General features: G+C 36.9%; 1 protein-coding gene across 5 annotated transcripts in view; it reads left to right on the forward strand.

Moving 5' to 3' along the window:
• Positions 1 to 115: 115 nt before the first annotated feature.
• The window catches only part of rapgef4a (Rap guanine nucleotide exchange factor 4a), a 34181-nt gene continuing 17569 nt past the window's right edge, over positions 116 to 16727 (forward strand). For 2 of the 5 annotated variants that reach the window (XM_057336320.1, XM_057336321.1), the window contains exons 1-4: positions 117 to 324; positions 2900 to 3042; positions 3122 to 3210; positions 4076 to 4222. In XM_057336320.1, coding sequence (XP_057192303.1) covers positions 245 to 324; positions 2900 to 3042; positions 3122 to 3210; positions 4076 to 4222 — 459 coding nt within the window. In that variant the 5' untranslated portion in view covers positions 117 to 244. Of the gene's footprint in view, positions 325 to 2899; positions 3043 to 3121; positions 3211 to 4075; positions 4223 to 11309; positions 11440 to 16727 lie in introns of those variants that run through there. The other 3 variants (XM_057336319.1, XM_057336318.1, XM_057336322.1) reach the window with 3 other exon arrangements.

Here is a 16727-nt window from a genome sequence, read left to right on the forward strand (position 1 = left end):
CTCTCTCTCTCTCTCTCTCTCTCTCTCTCTCTCTCTCTCTCTCTCTCTCTCTCTCTCTCTCTCTCTCTCTCTCTCTCTCTCTCTCTCTCTCTCTGTGTAGTATGTGAGTTGTGTGGGCGGGCACCAGCATCAGCGCTAGAGATCAGTCAGACTCAGTCACGGTCAGAATCAGACTCAATCGCTATCAGTACAGTCAGATCTGTTTCTGATCATGCTCGGACGATGTGAACTTTAATTTGAACTCATGATCTCACAGAAGATGGTCGCAGCACACAGCTCGAGCTCCTCTGCATCTGCTGAGTGGATCGGCTGTCTGGATAAGAGGTACAAACTTATTCCGCTTCACCTTCAGCAATCCTCTACGGCATACCACGTCAGTGCCTTTGATCATTCATTTCATTCACCCTACACAGAAAATCATTTAAATCAAATGCAAACTGTGATTGTCAGATTGACTGATGGAGAATTGAAATGTCAGTGCTTGAGATTCCAGTGGATTTTAGATTGATTGATTCATTCACGTGTGAGTCTGTGTTTACGATGAGTGCAGATGTATTGTACAGGTGTAGTTTGTGTTGGATTGTTGTTTGTCACCTGGAGGAGGAGGTCACCAGTGCTGCAGTGCTTGTGTTACTGCAGACTCATGAAGAGAGAGAGAGAGACAGAACATCATTAAAGGCACAGAATCACCCAAAATCAACAATCTCTTCATCCTCATGTTGATAACGTGTTTCAAAGTTTAGAATAACGCACTTTAACAATAGTGTTTATTATACAATAAAGGGGAATTCAGGACTAGGAATTTAGCGTGGGACTATCTGTCTGAGTGTTTGGTAAATTTTTTAGTGGTGATGCTAGTAGGGTTAGCGTGAAATCCCATGCACATTTACATTTAGTCATTTAGCAAACGCTTTTATCCAAAGCGACTTACAAAACATGTACAGTACACTTGCATTATAATGCACCTTACACAAAGCTGCCGCATGCATCAAAAGCTTTGGTTTTAAAGAACGTTTATGGAAATCTTTGAAACGTTTCCAAACAAAAAACGATCACTTTGGAGCAGTTATGATGTGAATGGACACTGCTCATGACATATAGCCTGAAACCAAGATATCTATAACATCACAGCAGTTAGCTAACATTATATTTTCTTTATCTGACTTGGCAGAGATTTCTGTCTTAATGTGTTTATGACACACTCTAATGGGCTCTGACCTGCTCTTCCCTGCAATGAATGGCTCCATCTCAATGTCGATCAATATTTACACATCTAAAGCAGATGGCCGTAGGTCTGTTTTAAAGAGTAAATGTCCCAGCACTGATTTCTCTCCGTTCCCTGCATCTTTATCTCCTTCTGTCACCTGACGTTGTTTTCACAGAGGGATGTTGACACGCAACAGCAAATGTACAGATGTCTTGAATCGAGCCGTTTTTAAACTCAACAACTATGTATTGATCATTGTTTGAAACTGAATTATATAAAGGTCATGCATTCTACTATTAAGACTGATAGTGATTAGTTAAATGCAAAATACACATTCTGAATAAAAGATTAGGATGAAAATGACATATATGTTACGTAAGTCTTTTATCTGCACTTGGTAATGTGTCGGTCACATTGAAGGGTGACTTCATTTTTGGTGTTGAACTGTTTGCACAGTAAATGGATTTTTAGTCCCTGTTAAACACACTTGCTCACATGATGTTAGAGTTTGCACAGGCGTGTCTGACTTTAGTGGGCTTGTGTCACTGGATAAAGAAAGATGCTTTTAAAACAAACATTTGATCTTAGAAACAGAACCTAAAAACAGTAAAGTATCTCTTCTGAGCCTCTTCATAGCAAGCAAAAACGGTTTACCATGTATGCTAACGCACAATATGACACTTAAACGATAACTGACATTCAAATAGAATACCCAGATACTTAAAAAGCAACACATAACAGTTTTGTTCCTTGGAAGGATGTAATACGACCATGAACATCAGCTGGAGTGCCCATGTCTTCCACCAGAGGGCACTCATCACATCCCTGGTACAATCCCATTATGATCTGAATTTCCCACAGTCCACTGCCCAGTCTTATTATGCCTCAACATTGTCGGGCTATTTGTCTTTAGCCGTATCACTCTGCCTATATAAGCCTGTTTTGCTCAGTCACACTCTGTGAAGTCTTGTGTTAGTGTAACTACTGCAACCCTGAGCAATCTTCCTTGTTTTCTGGTCTGTTGGTAAAGTTTTTACATTACGCCTGGTTTGCCAGTTGTAGCTCTAGTTTATGGTATTAGACGCCTTGTATCGCCTCGCATGCCACAGTAGCTTTCGAGTTTGAAAACATGATTATTTAGTTTGATCTGTATTTAAAACCAGTTTAAGTTTGCACAAACAAAACAATATATCATGTACATATCAAAGCTCTGAAAATTTTGAAGAGCTTGTGAAGCTGATAATGCACAACAATAAATCATGTGCATATTTGATACCTAGCATTACGAATATTTCCCAGATATATAAAGAAAATAACATGGGTCCTAACACTGACCCTTGAGGAATTGTAATTCATGAAGCTTTTCTCTTAGGGTTCAGGTGTGGCGACTAAAATGTACCACATGTGGACCACAGATTTGAGAACCACTGCTCTTAAGGGTGAATCTGAACTTCTGCTTTCTGTCCCACATTTATCACATTTAAGTCTAGCTCTATTCTGGTTTGGAATGCCCACTTTCATCATCCAACGTATTTCTGATATATTATAACAAGTCCCATTCTATTTTACCTGTATAACTTGAAAAGTAAACTAGACCAAACATAATGGTTAAGTAGAATAGTTTGTGAATTCCGCTTCATATTGACTTGACTGCTTTTATTTGTCTGTGTTTTGTATGTGTTGAATGTGAAGACCAGAGGAACGCTCAGGGGAAGATGTGGACATTATTTTAGCCCGTCTGAAAAGTGTGAAGGCCTTTGAAAAGTTCCACCCTGCTCTATTTCAGCAGATCTGTCTGTGTGGTTTCTACGAATGTCTGGAGAAAGGCGTCACACGTGAGTCCAACACAAACAGTGATACAACAAAAAACATTATGATGATATGATTTTTATTTTACACTGCTTCCTCTGTTAGTGTACAGGCAGGGTGATATCGGCACTAACTGGTATGCTGTCCTGTCTGGGTCTCTGGATGTCAAAGTGTCTGAGACAGCAAACCATCAGGTACATTATTATACTAAATACTAGGGCTGTGCGATACCAAAGAAAACTGCGACATGCGAAATTATGTGACATTCGATATGCGATACAATATTTATTTTTCTATCTGCATCAACCTAAAACCTATAGACTATAGACCACTTCCCAGGATGTAAACACTGGTCCAGAAGCAGTTTCAGTTTTATTATTATTATTATTTTTTGTTAATCTCACATATATAATTTTAACTTTAAGATATTTGTTTTGACATTTTGATGATGTTCTGTTAGTTGCGTGTTGTTCAACCATTGTGTAGTGTTAAAAACTGAAAAAGGAAGTTCTTTTAGACCAGCGTTGGATCAGCGTTGTTTACGTCATCCAAAGTGGTCTATACGTAACTTTTTGAATAAAAAAAAAATGTTGTTATTGCAAAATATTTCGATAATTTCAATATATTGCGCAGCCCTGCTTCATAGCTAGTGTCTTACCACAGCATGGGCTTTTGTCCAGCTCATTTTCACTTGTCCAGATGCATGCTGGTTGCGGTTTGAAGCAGAAATATTTATTTCCTTATGACTCCTGTCCCTAATGAAACTGAGTATGAAACATCTCTATTGAGTGCAGATGCTTATTATAGAAAACTAGAACAAGCTCTATAAATCTTTACTCTGAGGAGTAAAGAAGCAGTCCTCTCTCTCTTTCCCTGCGTGTGTGTGTTGAGTGAAATTGCTTCGGTTATAAGAGGTCTGAAGTGGAAGTTCAGTGGTCTCTCATCAGAACCATCTCAGATGGTTTGTTTCTATATGACCTGACCTCTACCCCTCCCCTCCTTTGTCTCTCACCACCTCTGAAAGAGTTTTCCTTTAACGTGTGCCCGTTCTCATGTCAGGATGCTGTCACCATCTGTACGCTGGGCATCGGCACAGCTTTTGGGGAGTCAATACTGGACAACACTCCACGGCACGCCACCATCGTCACCCGAGAGTTCAGTGAACTGCTGCGGATTGAGCAGAGGGACTTCAGGAGCCTGTGGGAGGTATGCAAAAACACAAACTCCCACACAGAACCAGCATTTGTGACAAGATAATACATTTCAAGTGTTTCACGCCATTGCATGAATCTTTAAAATAGTACTTTTGTATTCATCTGTACAGATACAGAAAATCATCTATAGTTTCCGAATTTGCTGTATTTTTTGGTTTGTAAATTCAACATTAGTTAAATCTGTTGTGCCCCGGCACAAACTCACAAGAACCTCTGTCCACAGTTAGTAACTTCAATCATAAACATTTAGCAGTAGATGAAAAAAGGCGACGCTTATATATGCACATGGTTTTTATCAGTCATTGATTATTGGAATATATTTCATGTAGGTTTGCTGACTACAAAATATTTCTTTAAAATAAAGGGGTAGTTCACCCCAAAATGAAAATTCTGTCATCATTTACTCACCCTCTTGGCATTTCAAACCTGTATGACTTTCTTTCTGCTCCAGAACACAAAAGAAGATATTTTGAAAAATGTTGGTAACAGAAAACCTTTGGGCCCCATTGACCTGCATTGGTTTTGTGTCCATACAGAAGTCAATGGGGACCAGCAGTTTTTGTCTACCAACATTCTTCAAAATATCTTCTTTAAACGTTTAAAATGACAAGAGGGTGAATAAATAATGACAAAATTAATTTTGGGGTGAACTGTCCCTTTAAACCATGTTTTGATATTATTTTGGCATTTCCGTAGATTTGGAAGATTTGGTCTTTCCATATTATTTTGAGTTTCTCTGCTCTCTGGTCTTGTTTCTGGGTTCCTCCATATGTGTTCGTTTACAACATCCTCTCTAAAGGTTGAATATTTAATAAATGAATACTTCAATTTGAAGTTTACTCCCTGCATGGTCAGTATGGCAACACCCCAATAGTGAGACAAGAAACGTCAGAGGTGAGCTGGAACGTCAGTCTGTGTTTACATATGATGTGTATTGTATCATTTCCACAGTCATAGTAGTATTATGAAAATATTGGAGATGGATTTGATCTGCTTTATCACATTCGTCCAGCAGGGGGCAGTGGGGTTCTGTTCACCAACCTTTAAATGTTGCCATTGGTCTTTTAGCATATCACAGAGAATGATTGTTCTGATTTTGTACTATTTTCAGTCATACTGAAATATAAATTCTTAAAGTAATGTGCCTTTATTTGGCTGTTCCTATTGTAGGTAGTTTTCAAGCCAATTTCATATGGTCTTTAGACACTGTATGTTATTGCTTATACTCAAATTAAACATGTTTATTATGAATTGTGCTTCATCTGGGGCCTGTTTCAATAAGGAGGTTCAACCAACACCGAGTTAAAATGTGAACTCTGAGTTGATTTACTCAGAGAATCGCAACTCTGAGTTTTCGGTTTCAGAACAGGTGATTTCAATTAGTTCAATCCACTCTGAGTAAGTTCACTCTAGGTTACGCGCGTGCACCATTGATTTAAAAAGCCATCATCAATTGAGCGAAGATAGCACGATTCACCATGGCAACAGCACCAAAAAAAGCAACATGGCGGCAGAAAGCACATGAGAGTGAGGCACACTTTCCGCTCGATTTACTGATGTCCTGAAAATGACTTAAGTTTAAATTAATAAATTGATGCCAATAAACAAATAAATTAATCATTAAATGAATGAAACAACAGAAATAATAAAAAAATCGTATGTTCTCACTCGCCATGAGTGCTCTAGTTACGCAAGTAAGACGTCATGGTGTATAGGACACCTGTAGGGCGTCAGACTCTCGTGCAATGTTAGACTGATCGTCGGTTCGAATCCTGCTCTGAACAGATTTCACTTGGAATGGCTGCATGTCAAATTTACTTGTTTATTACCTTTATCGCTTCAATTCTGCATGTATGTCTGTATTTATTCATTTCTTTATTCATGCACTTTATTTATGTGTAAGGATGGATGAGATATATTTTGATACATCTAATTCACTGAAAAGAAAAACGGTACAGTTTTAATAAAAATGCACAGGGAAATGACAAAATTCCACTCGGTGCTCTCCTGAAATCAAAGTACATTCCAATGAATTAATGCAGCCTCTTCATGAATCCTCTATAAAAGCACATATGACATACAGTATAAGTCACTGAGATGGTCTCTGTGTAATCAAAATGTGTGCCATGCATGACTGTATTAATGAATGAATGGATGAGTTACACCACTTGCGCTTTAAAAGGGGGAGGAGATCGAAATAAACTCTGGGTTTACCAAAGAAAACCTGCTCCCGACCAGGTTAGGTTCACAGAGTAAGTTACTATGGTTACTGACTCTGAGTATAAGATACCTCTCCTTTAGAAACGGGCTTGAGTTACCCCGCTTTCTCAGGTTTGACATACCTCACATTCTGAAACGGAAAACCCAGAGTTTCCCTCATTTCAGGGTTAATATACTCAGAGTTTTCACTAAACCTCCTTTCTGAAACGGGCCCCAGGTTGTGCATGAATGTATAGGTGAATAGAGCTGTACATATGTTAATACGTGCGCAGTGTGAGTTTATTAGGCTTTTGTTCTGTCGTTTTGGTTTTTGTCGGCTGTGGGCACTAAGAAACACTGAGCATGATGGGAAACTTTTACTAGAGCGGGTCAGAGAGGGTCAAGCCACATCAGAGGAGTCTGTGAGTGTGTGTGCACGCGCGTGGTCTGTGTACCAGCAGAAGTTCTCAGCTGTATCTGATATGACTGAGCTAATGTCTTATCTCATCATTAATGTTGTGTCTGGTTGTCTGTATTTCATTTCAATTCAATTCAATTCAGTTTTATTTATATTGCGCTTTTCACAATGTGGATTGTTCCAAAGCAGCTTTACAGGAGAAAACAGAAAATGTAAAACACAGCACAGTGCATGGTGTTTATAGAACAAGCAAGATCATTCTAGTAAATAATATCTAATAAATGCCGTCTCCCGGTGAGCAAGCCAGCCAACAATGCCCTGTGGCGAGGAACCCAAACTCCAATGAGAAATAAATGGAGAAAAAACCCCCGGGAGGGCCGGGTCTCCTCTGACGTGTCACAGCTGCACTCAGTGGCTTTGATTAAAAGTTACTGAGTAAATGTTTATGAAGAATAGAGAGAGTTTATTTATGCTCGTATTTAGGTATTTATGCTCGTCTGCCAAAAATCTATTTGTGGCAGTTATGTAACATATTTACATTTTCGCTTTTTTGCAGAAGGAGATTACATATTTACGAAAGACATCTGTAAAAATGATTTGTTGTTTTAACTTAAAAAATTAAGTTACCAAGCTGCCTTAAAACATTTAGTTAATTCAACTTAGAAATATTGGTTAATATAACAATTTTACATCAAATTTACACAATAACTCATATTTTACGTTAAATTAATGTAATAAAAAAATATAATGCAGCCAGTTAACTTACTTTTTTAGGTTGAAACAACAAATCAATTTTTACAGTGTTACACCTCTGAAGACATACAGTAGTAATGCATGTTATATTGCATATCTGTCAATAGAACTACTGTATTTCGTTCCAATGAATGAACTGTTCACTGGCTGTCAGTCAGACTGTACTGTGGTGATGTGTAATGGTGATTTCACTGAATTTAGTTAATTAAATGACAGAGAAGATTTTCTTAGATTAATTTCTCATGACCATTTACACCCCCAGGGCATTCACAAAAGATAAATGATTTTGTGTGGCTGTATATTTGGTCTGTAAACTTAAAGTATATATTCACATGTCTGCTGGGAGCGAGAGGTGTGTCTGTTTATGCATTTGTTGTATATTTAAAGTATAATGTTGGTTCATTGGGTGGGATGCCCACAGAGCTGACTAACAGGAAAAGAGAGAGACACTGTGTGTTCAGGGGATTTGGCCAAGTCTCTGATGGCAAGAATTTGAGGTAAAGATTTTTAAGAGAAGAAAATCCAGTCAAGTATTTGTTCATCACCAAGCATCAAATGCCCCAGCTGTCAGAAGATGTCTTACAAGGACATGTTATATAAATCATGTAGTGCACGATGAAGAAACTACTCTTGGGGATTATGAAGAAGCAGAAGAGATTACAGACTACTGAAAAAACTGTCTGATATTAAATGGCAAAATGCAGGTCTAATTTATGCCGTTTATGTATAATTACCATTAATGAATCATATAATGATGGTATAAGTAACACAGCGTGTTCCTGTTCTGGCTGATCATTGGCATTTGGGTGAAACTGGATGTGAGATGAAAGAGAGCTTTGGCAAAAACCAGCAGCACCTGTAAGTAACTCATTTCTATTTCAAAGCCTGCAGCCGTGTGCTGGATGATTGTGATGTTTGTTTGAAGCCGTGTGTCTCTGTGTCTTTACAGAAGGACAGCTGGCCTTTAATCTGACACAAACACAGAGCTCCTGGCTCTCAATGAAACCCACTGCACAAACTATGTCTCATTGCCGCTTCAGTATTTCTATTAAAAGGGGTCATATGACGAAGCTAAAACTAATATTATGGTTTGTTTTAGATGTAATGCAATGTGTATACACGATTTAAGGTTCAAAAACGCGGTATTTTCCACATACCGTGCATGTTTGTAACCCTAACTCTCTGAAACGCGCAGATTTTTAACAAAGCTCATGGCTCTGAAAAGCGAGGTGTGCTATGATTGGCCAGTTCACCAGTGCGTAGTGATTGGTGGAATACTGCAAGCGTTTGACAGAAATGTAACGCCTCTTACCATATTTGGAACATCAGGTTCCTCTTCAATTGTACTGACAGGTACGCCCACCTTACTTGAGTATACATTTGGGCGGTCTTAGTCAAATCAGACCACCAACTGATGTAGATTTGTGGGGGTGTGGCTACACGAGGCGTTTCAGGCAGGTCTGGGTGAGCATTCGCTTTTACATAGAATGACTCTTTTGTTCCGAAACTTTAATTTTTGCAATTTTACGTGTCTAATACATGCATGGGCAACTTATAACACACCAAAAAAAAAACGTATTCGCGCCATATGACCCCTTTAAAGTCTTCGACTGGATGTATTGATTTTATGATTGTAGTAGGATTTATACTCTTTGAGCGTGAGGGGGGTCAGCTGGCTTTATAAGGATGTGAAGGGGTCAGAAAATCAAAATGATCCTTGTGGGACCCTTTAACAACAGTTCAGCTGTTTAAGATTATTTTCAATGATAACGGTGATTTCCTCGAGCTGCCCTTACAGTTTTTTTTAGAAACATTGTAAAGTGAAGATCAGTGAACATCCATTTCTTGTATTGTAAAATTCATACAAAATACTGTATTAATTTATTAAATTACATTGCATTTAATATATTTGCTGAATTATTGTTATTTTTGTTTATATCTGAAAAGCTATTGATGTAATAGATATAAAATACAGATATTTGTTAGGGATGTAACAATATTATCAATTTCATGGTATCGCATAGCAAAATTGTCTTAATATTATCGTGGTCACATGGCTGTATGAAATGATAGGTCTTGTGGGCCTTTTACATAGAGAATGTTAAACAACATAATAGATATTACCCCTGTCAAGGTCCAGCTTGTGCAGTTTTTTAAATTTTATAATAGGGAGTTTTAAGTAATTTGACCTATCTCATACTATACCTCATACCTCAAAGCAACAGTTACAGTATGCTTAGAGGATAAAGAAAAGAGGACAGGATACGACATGGTTAATTTTTACATCATTGCAATGTTCAATAATTGTTTATTAAAAACTTATGGCACTTTTTTCTTAATTTGTCATTTAACTATAGCAATAAATAGTACCGCAGGCAATACACCGAGGTATTATCCTAATGTGAGGTTTTTATATCGTTACATCCCTAATATTTGTATTTAGTTGCTTATTTAGTGCCTTATGTTTCAATGAAAGAGGTTTCACTCAAATCAATTGACAGAAACAGCGATTTCTATTGTGACAACTTTCCCCTTAGAGAGTGAAAACATGTCTCGCTACAGATCGGATCTAAAGAATTTTTTTTTCAAAAGATTTATTTTGGGCGTTTTTATAGTACAGTGACAATGAGAGGACAGGAAACGAAGTGGGTGAGAGGGGGGGGTGGGATCAGGAAAGGACCACGACCCGGGACTCGAAGTCGGGTCGCCCGGAGCGCAATAGCGCCATATGTCGGAGCACTAACCACAAGGCTATCGGCTACCACTGATCTAAAGAATATTTTTATGAAAGTCAGTGTCTCATATATTATCAGTATATGCACTTGCGTCTTTTCCATTTGTGTCTTATTCTGCACATTTTAAAAGAATACTAAAAATACTAAATTGTTGAGAGAAGTCGTGATACCTTTAGCATGGTTGGAAAAAAACATGTGTTCATGTGAAAGTTTGTGTGCAGGTTTAAATTCTAAATTATTCCTGAAGTTCTGTGACCTTTAGTATGGTTAGACAAAACGACAAATGTTTTATTTACTAAATGTGTGTGTGTTTGAGTATGTGTGGATGTGCAGTCAGTAGACCATGATGATTGGAGTACTCAAATCGCCTAGCAACCATTCCACTCTAAAAGGAAGGGGGGTCAGCTGCCCATTCAGCCTTGCACACACACACACGCACGCGTACGCGCACACGCACACGCACACACACACACACACACACACACACACACACACACACACGCACAGGCTTTGGTTGACTATCCCCGTGGGGACAGTCCATAGGCGTAATGTTTTTATACTGTACAAACTGTATATTCTATCCCCTATCCCTAACCCTATCCCTAAACCTAAAGATCATAGAACACTTTTTGCATTTTTAGATTTGTAAAAAATATTGTTCTGTACAATTTATAAGCTTTTGTGCCCATGAGGACCTCAATTTTGGTCCCCACGGTGACACGAGTCCCCATGTGTTGGTGTGTATTCAGGTTTAGGTCCCCACAGGGATATACAAACATGAACGCACACACACACACGCACACACACACACACACGCACTACATCAGCAATCTTCCTAACACACACTCAAACACATTCTGGCTCTTGTTATGCACGCGTTCGTTGGCTCGGACCACACACACACACGCACACACACGCACACACACACACACAGAGAGAGAGAGAGACAGACAGTTAAACATAAGGCTCTCTGTATCAGACACTAAAAGCTACAGGGAGAGAGAGAGAGAGAGAGAGAGAGAGAGAGAGAGAGAGAGAGAGAGAGAGCTAGTGCAGTCCTGACTGCTTCAGTGTCTTACACTCATGGAGAGGTCATCACTGTAGGTAAGTGTCTTATTTTTGACCTTTTCCCCACACGATGCTGTTTGTCGCTCTTTTTAAGGGTGCTCCATTCTTCTGCTCTTTCTATCCCCTGTGAGATTTGTAGTCAGGATGCAATACGCACAACTTTGTGTGGGATTGTAATGATGTGTGACACTGTGTGAGAGAGAATACAGTAGACGCTGCTCAGAATGGCTTTGGGAGTTATGTAATCTGTGTGAATAATTCAGTGAAATGAAGTGCAGTGGTTCACTTTTCTTTGAAGATATAAGAGGGAGATACGTTTTTTGGTGTGTGTCATTTTAAGGGAATTCGTCTATCAATTTGATTTACATACAATGTGAAGAATTGTTATGAGCTGTCTGGCAAGCCTCTGTTTCTGTTTCTGTTCTCACCAACAATTCTTTTACTTTGCTCTTAATTTTATTTTGTCACAAATGTGTTTGTCACCATTTTTTGATAATGAATGTGTACTTTGATGATTGTAATAACTGTTTTAGTTTGAATGAATGAAGTTATACATAATATTGTACATGGCATTACATCGCCGACCTTTATTACACATTGAAATATTCAATTCCAATATTTTTGGCTATATTATATTTGTCCATAATATTTCATGTCCACATTATGTAGCGGCACCATTGGGCAGCTTTTATGCTTTATTATAGAGGTTTATGCTCAATAGGTTTTGCGCACTTGTGTGATTTTGGTTCATTACTCCAGGCAGATTTCTCCGGGCTGTTCAGGTTACACGGAATAATAATAATAATAATATTCTCTCTCTCTCTAGTCTTGAAGTTGTGTCGTCTCTGTTGATGAAAGCTCCCATCTCTGTATTTCACGGCAGGTGTGTTTTTGCAGGAGTGGGCTGTGTTAGATTAACGCTACATGTATCACTTTGAATCTTGCTCAAAGAAGTTTTGGCTCCAGACTCACTTTCACGTGGTTCGTTTTTGAGTAATGACATCTTCTGTTGCATCTTTCCCTCATTTTCTCAGAAGCTCCTTCAAAGTGAGCACCAGCCTCTCTTTGAGGTGTCTGTGTGGTTTGATGTGGCTTTCATCTCCCGATAATTGAACACTGGCCAACTGGATTATCCAAAAACATACTTTCAGGTTTACAACCTGAATAATGATCACTTTATGTTGGGTTCATCCGGAACATTTTGTAAATATTTTAATGAGTCACAGGTTACTGTAGACAATTGTTAGACTACTATGACAGTTTTCAGTTATAATGTTCCATTAAAATAATTCAAAAAATATGTATTTTAAAATATAATAGTAATTTATATCATATAAAAATGTAATAATAATTAACACTAATTTTAAGAAATTTGCCTAATACAAGGTTTTATACTGTATCCCTTACAAAAAGTACAAAAAAGTACTACCCTTTAAGTATTTAACATTGAATTAAAGTACCGTGTTTTTTTCCCTCTAATATCTTTATTGATTACAGCACCATCACAGTTCTTTTAAGAGATTTCTTATTGTTCACATACAGTTTAAAGAATAATGTGTATTAATATTCAGACTTCGCTGATGATGAAAACATTCCTTTATCTTTAAAGTAAAAAAATCTCTGAGCAGGATGCGGTTGTCATGGTGATGGGACACTTTTATTGGTTCTGTATGCTAAGTGTGGTTTGGCGTGTCTTTGGTCAGCTTAAAGACCACCAGTTAACACAAACATCTCCGCAATGACTTATTTGGTGAAGAATGATTTAATTTCCTGTTAATATGTTCCGTCTCTGTTTTAATTCAGATGTAATCTGCTTTATCTCTGCAAAAGCGTGATGCTTGGAAAGTCAGTTTTAATGAATAGTTTCAAACATCCAATTTCATTATACTCCAAAACTCTGACCAGTCTTAACTTATTTTTGTGTGATGACGAGTTAGTTGAAGTCTTTCTCAGACAAAGAACATTGAACAGACAGACTCTATGAAATTACCTGGTGCAAGTGTCTGACAGAGAATCACATGAGATCTCTTTAAAGTTTGTAGTTTATGCACCACATTTGACAGAATTAGTAAAGAAAATGGTTTAGAACTCTACCTCGTGTACTTTGGGTTGAAAACAGACCCTAAACCGACCCAGTTGACTGTGCCAATGATACTGATGTTGAGATGCTCAAACAAACAGAGCAACATTTCGATAGCGCCACAAACCCACACACACTTTAGTGACATCTTAATAGACCTACAGGTGACTATACATATTTATAGATATAGAGTTTTAATAGTTAGTAGATATTTTAATACACTCTCTTTCTTATGACTGAATGAGTTTAAAACACTGATTCGATGATTCATATGTGAAATAAATCAACATAAAAGTGTCGTTTTAAGTTTCAAATGGTTGTTTATTACGATTGTTAAATTGGTACATAAATAATATGAAAAATAATTATAAGTCATTTTTGTATATTCTTTTTGTATCACTAGCTGTTTGGTTGAAATGATGGTTCTTCCAGAGCAGAATAATAATTATCCAGACGTTTACTGAATATAGTGAACTGATCTGTCTTTTCTAATCTTCTGATAATCTTTGCTGTTTCTGGTCTCCAGTAGCTTGTGTAATTTGTAGAGGAGGGTTATATAAGAGTTTTCTTGAGATATTCACACCCTGAGCATGCATGCTTCTTTACTCACTTCAGCTTGAATGAACATCTATATCTCTAGTCTACACTGAACATGTGTGAAGATCTGTATGTGACTGTATTTGTCTCCGTTATAATCTTTTTAAGCATATGGCCATTAGGATATTAAATATATTTTATAAAAAGACTTGATAAATATGTTTGCCCCTGTCTTTATGTGTGTTTGTATATCAGTCCGACTAAGCACCTCTAGGCTATCGTGTCTCCTCCAATCACAGCTCTCCACTAAAGCTTCAGGGGTTGTGGGTAATTTGTTATGTTGTATTGCTCTTTGTGCATAATTTAGGCTATTATTGCATACAATGTGTCAAATAATTATAAAAAAATATTTAAAACATTAAAACTAATTGAAAAAAATAAATAAGTAAGATTTGGCCATTAGCGCACATGCACGAAAAAATTCACAAATTTAAAAGGTGTCTGAAACTAAAATTCAAATGACCAAAAAAAAGATAAAACATTTGATGCATTCAAATGCATATTGTGATTTATTATTTTATCTCAAACACATCATTTCTCATTGTTTGGACAAACAGGTCCCACCCTCCCCAAACAAAGCACACAGCATGGTGTTTACACTTTACCTACGAATGACGTACTGTATACATGACTTTACCCATCAGACTAAGAAGAAAGTATTTGGAAATTTGGAATTCTATTTGGAAAAAAGACACTTCAAGCTTTAATTCTCACCTCTCGCAGGTGTCCATCAGGTACAGTGATGAGACACAAGTGATGATCCAGACTGTTTAGACACATTACTCCCAAATTTTGCATCACCATGGAAACCACTAGTAAGAGCATGTTGTCTGTGTTCAGCTTACAGACATTCACTTGTGAATTTAAGTCATAATACTGTTCAGTCTGTCTTTCATCACCAGCTCTGCACAGAGCATGTTACAAATGTTAAATCCAACAATCAGTGCAGAAATAAAAACCTGCTCACCATTGACTGACACCAGCACAGAAATACGGTGATAAAAATGTAATAATTCAAGTGTTTATTGAATAACTGAGCCCTGCCTATCAGTCATGGATGTATTGTGTTTGTGTGTGCATCATCAGTCTAAGGTTCTCTTCATTAGTGGAGATGAAACAGTTTAAAGTGAGTGGTGGTTTTACTAGAGATAAACGCATGACTATTAAAATAGTGGAAAATGTATTCATTCAGTCATTCTACTGCTTGTGCTGAAAGTTATTTGGGTTTGACGTATCATATCAGTCTAATAGTCATTGTTCTACTTAAACATTTCAGGACAATAAACAGTTATTCTTTATTACGTTTGTTCCACGTTGTATGTAGAATATTCAACGATACACTTATCAAAACTATGGATGTTTCAATTGGAATTAGTTCAAAATCCCCCCAAAATCAAGCTTCATTTAGTTGCGTAGTCACTCTTTGTCTATAATTTTGCTCAAATGTTTTCTTGTCATTTTATCCAACAGCTTTTTCAAGTCTTATTTTAGTTTTGTAATAAAATAAATGAATATCTTGGCACAATTATATTTAAGCATTTCAAACATTTAAGCATACGCTTTCTGGCGAAAAGGTTTTTAAGATTATGAGAATCATTTCAGTCAAGTAAGCCCAAACTTTTGACATCGTTTAATGCACACTTTGTGATCATTGCATATTGCAAAATATGACATCATTGTTTGTATTTAATGCACTGACAAACTTAAAGTTTTTGTATCTGTATAGGATGTCTGTAACATTTTGGAGCACTTTACTCACTTTCCGGCATATTCAAGCAATTCTTACTTATCGATAGACGCAGTGACATATTAGGTTAGGTTGTTGTGATTTATGGGAGCATCAATCAGAGATAATGACTGCTTCTCTCTGAGAGAGCCTGTATTCCCTACAGATCTGCACCATGCAGAGAAAAACTGTGTTAACTGTCTCAAGTGTCCTGCTTAATGGATCTGTCTGGCACTAGTCACTGAGCTTTATTTAATGGCACCAAACATTCAGACAAAATTGATTTAACCCTTTTCAAAGATTTGATGTTTCTGAATCCAAATTCCGTAGCTTCTTGACTTTATAAGGAGTTTTAGAGGAAAATGTAATTGCTCTTTAGCAGCTCAGGAGATTTGACCGAGTTCGCAGCAGAGTTATTATACTTTAGTTTTTAGTTTTATTTATTTGATTAATATTTTAAATTAGCTTTAATTTTTAGATTTTTATTTTTTAATGTTAATTTCAGTTACCTTTTATCAATTTTGTTATTTGCTTTTGTCATATTATTATTTATTTGTTTATATTTTATGTTGCTTTTTAAGATGGATTATTTTTATTTGTAGTTTTTGTTTATTATTATAATTTTAGTGCCTTAAACTTATTTCAGGTTATCATTTTTCGTTTATTTTAAGTTTTTCCAATCATTTTTAGCACAACATTTTATTTGATTTCAATAAAAAGAAGCAAAGTTTTCAAAGTTTTAATTTGAGAAAACTAAAATGAATTTGGTTCTCGGTTGCGTTTCATTTAAACTACTTAATCTCAGATGTTTTTAAAATGCACAAACAGAAACAAACAAGATAACTGGTTAAATCCATGAAGAGAATAGATCAGTAAAATGTAGAATTCTGGATTGTAATAATCGGATGATGAATAAAATGT

Source organism: Triplophysa rosa, linkage group LG6, assembly GCF_024868665.1.
Source record: "Triplophysa rosa linkage group LG6, Trosa_1v2, whole genome shotgun sequence".
Classification (NCBI taxonomy): domain Eukaryota; kingdom Metazoa; phylum Chordata; class Actinopteri; order Cypriniformes; family Nemacheilidae; genus Triplophysa; species Triplophysa rosa.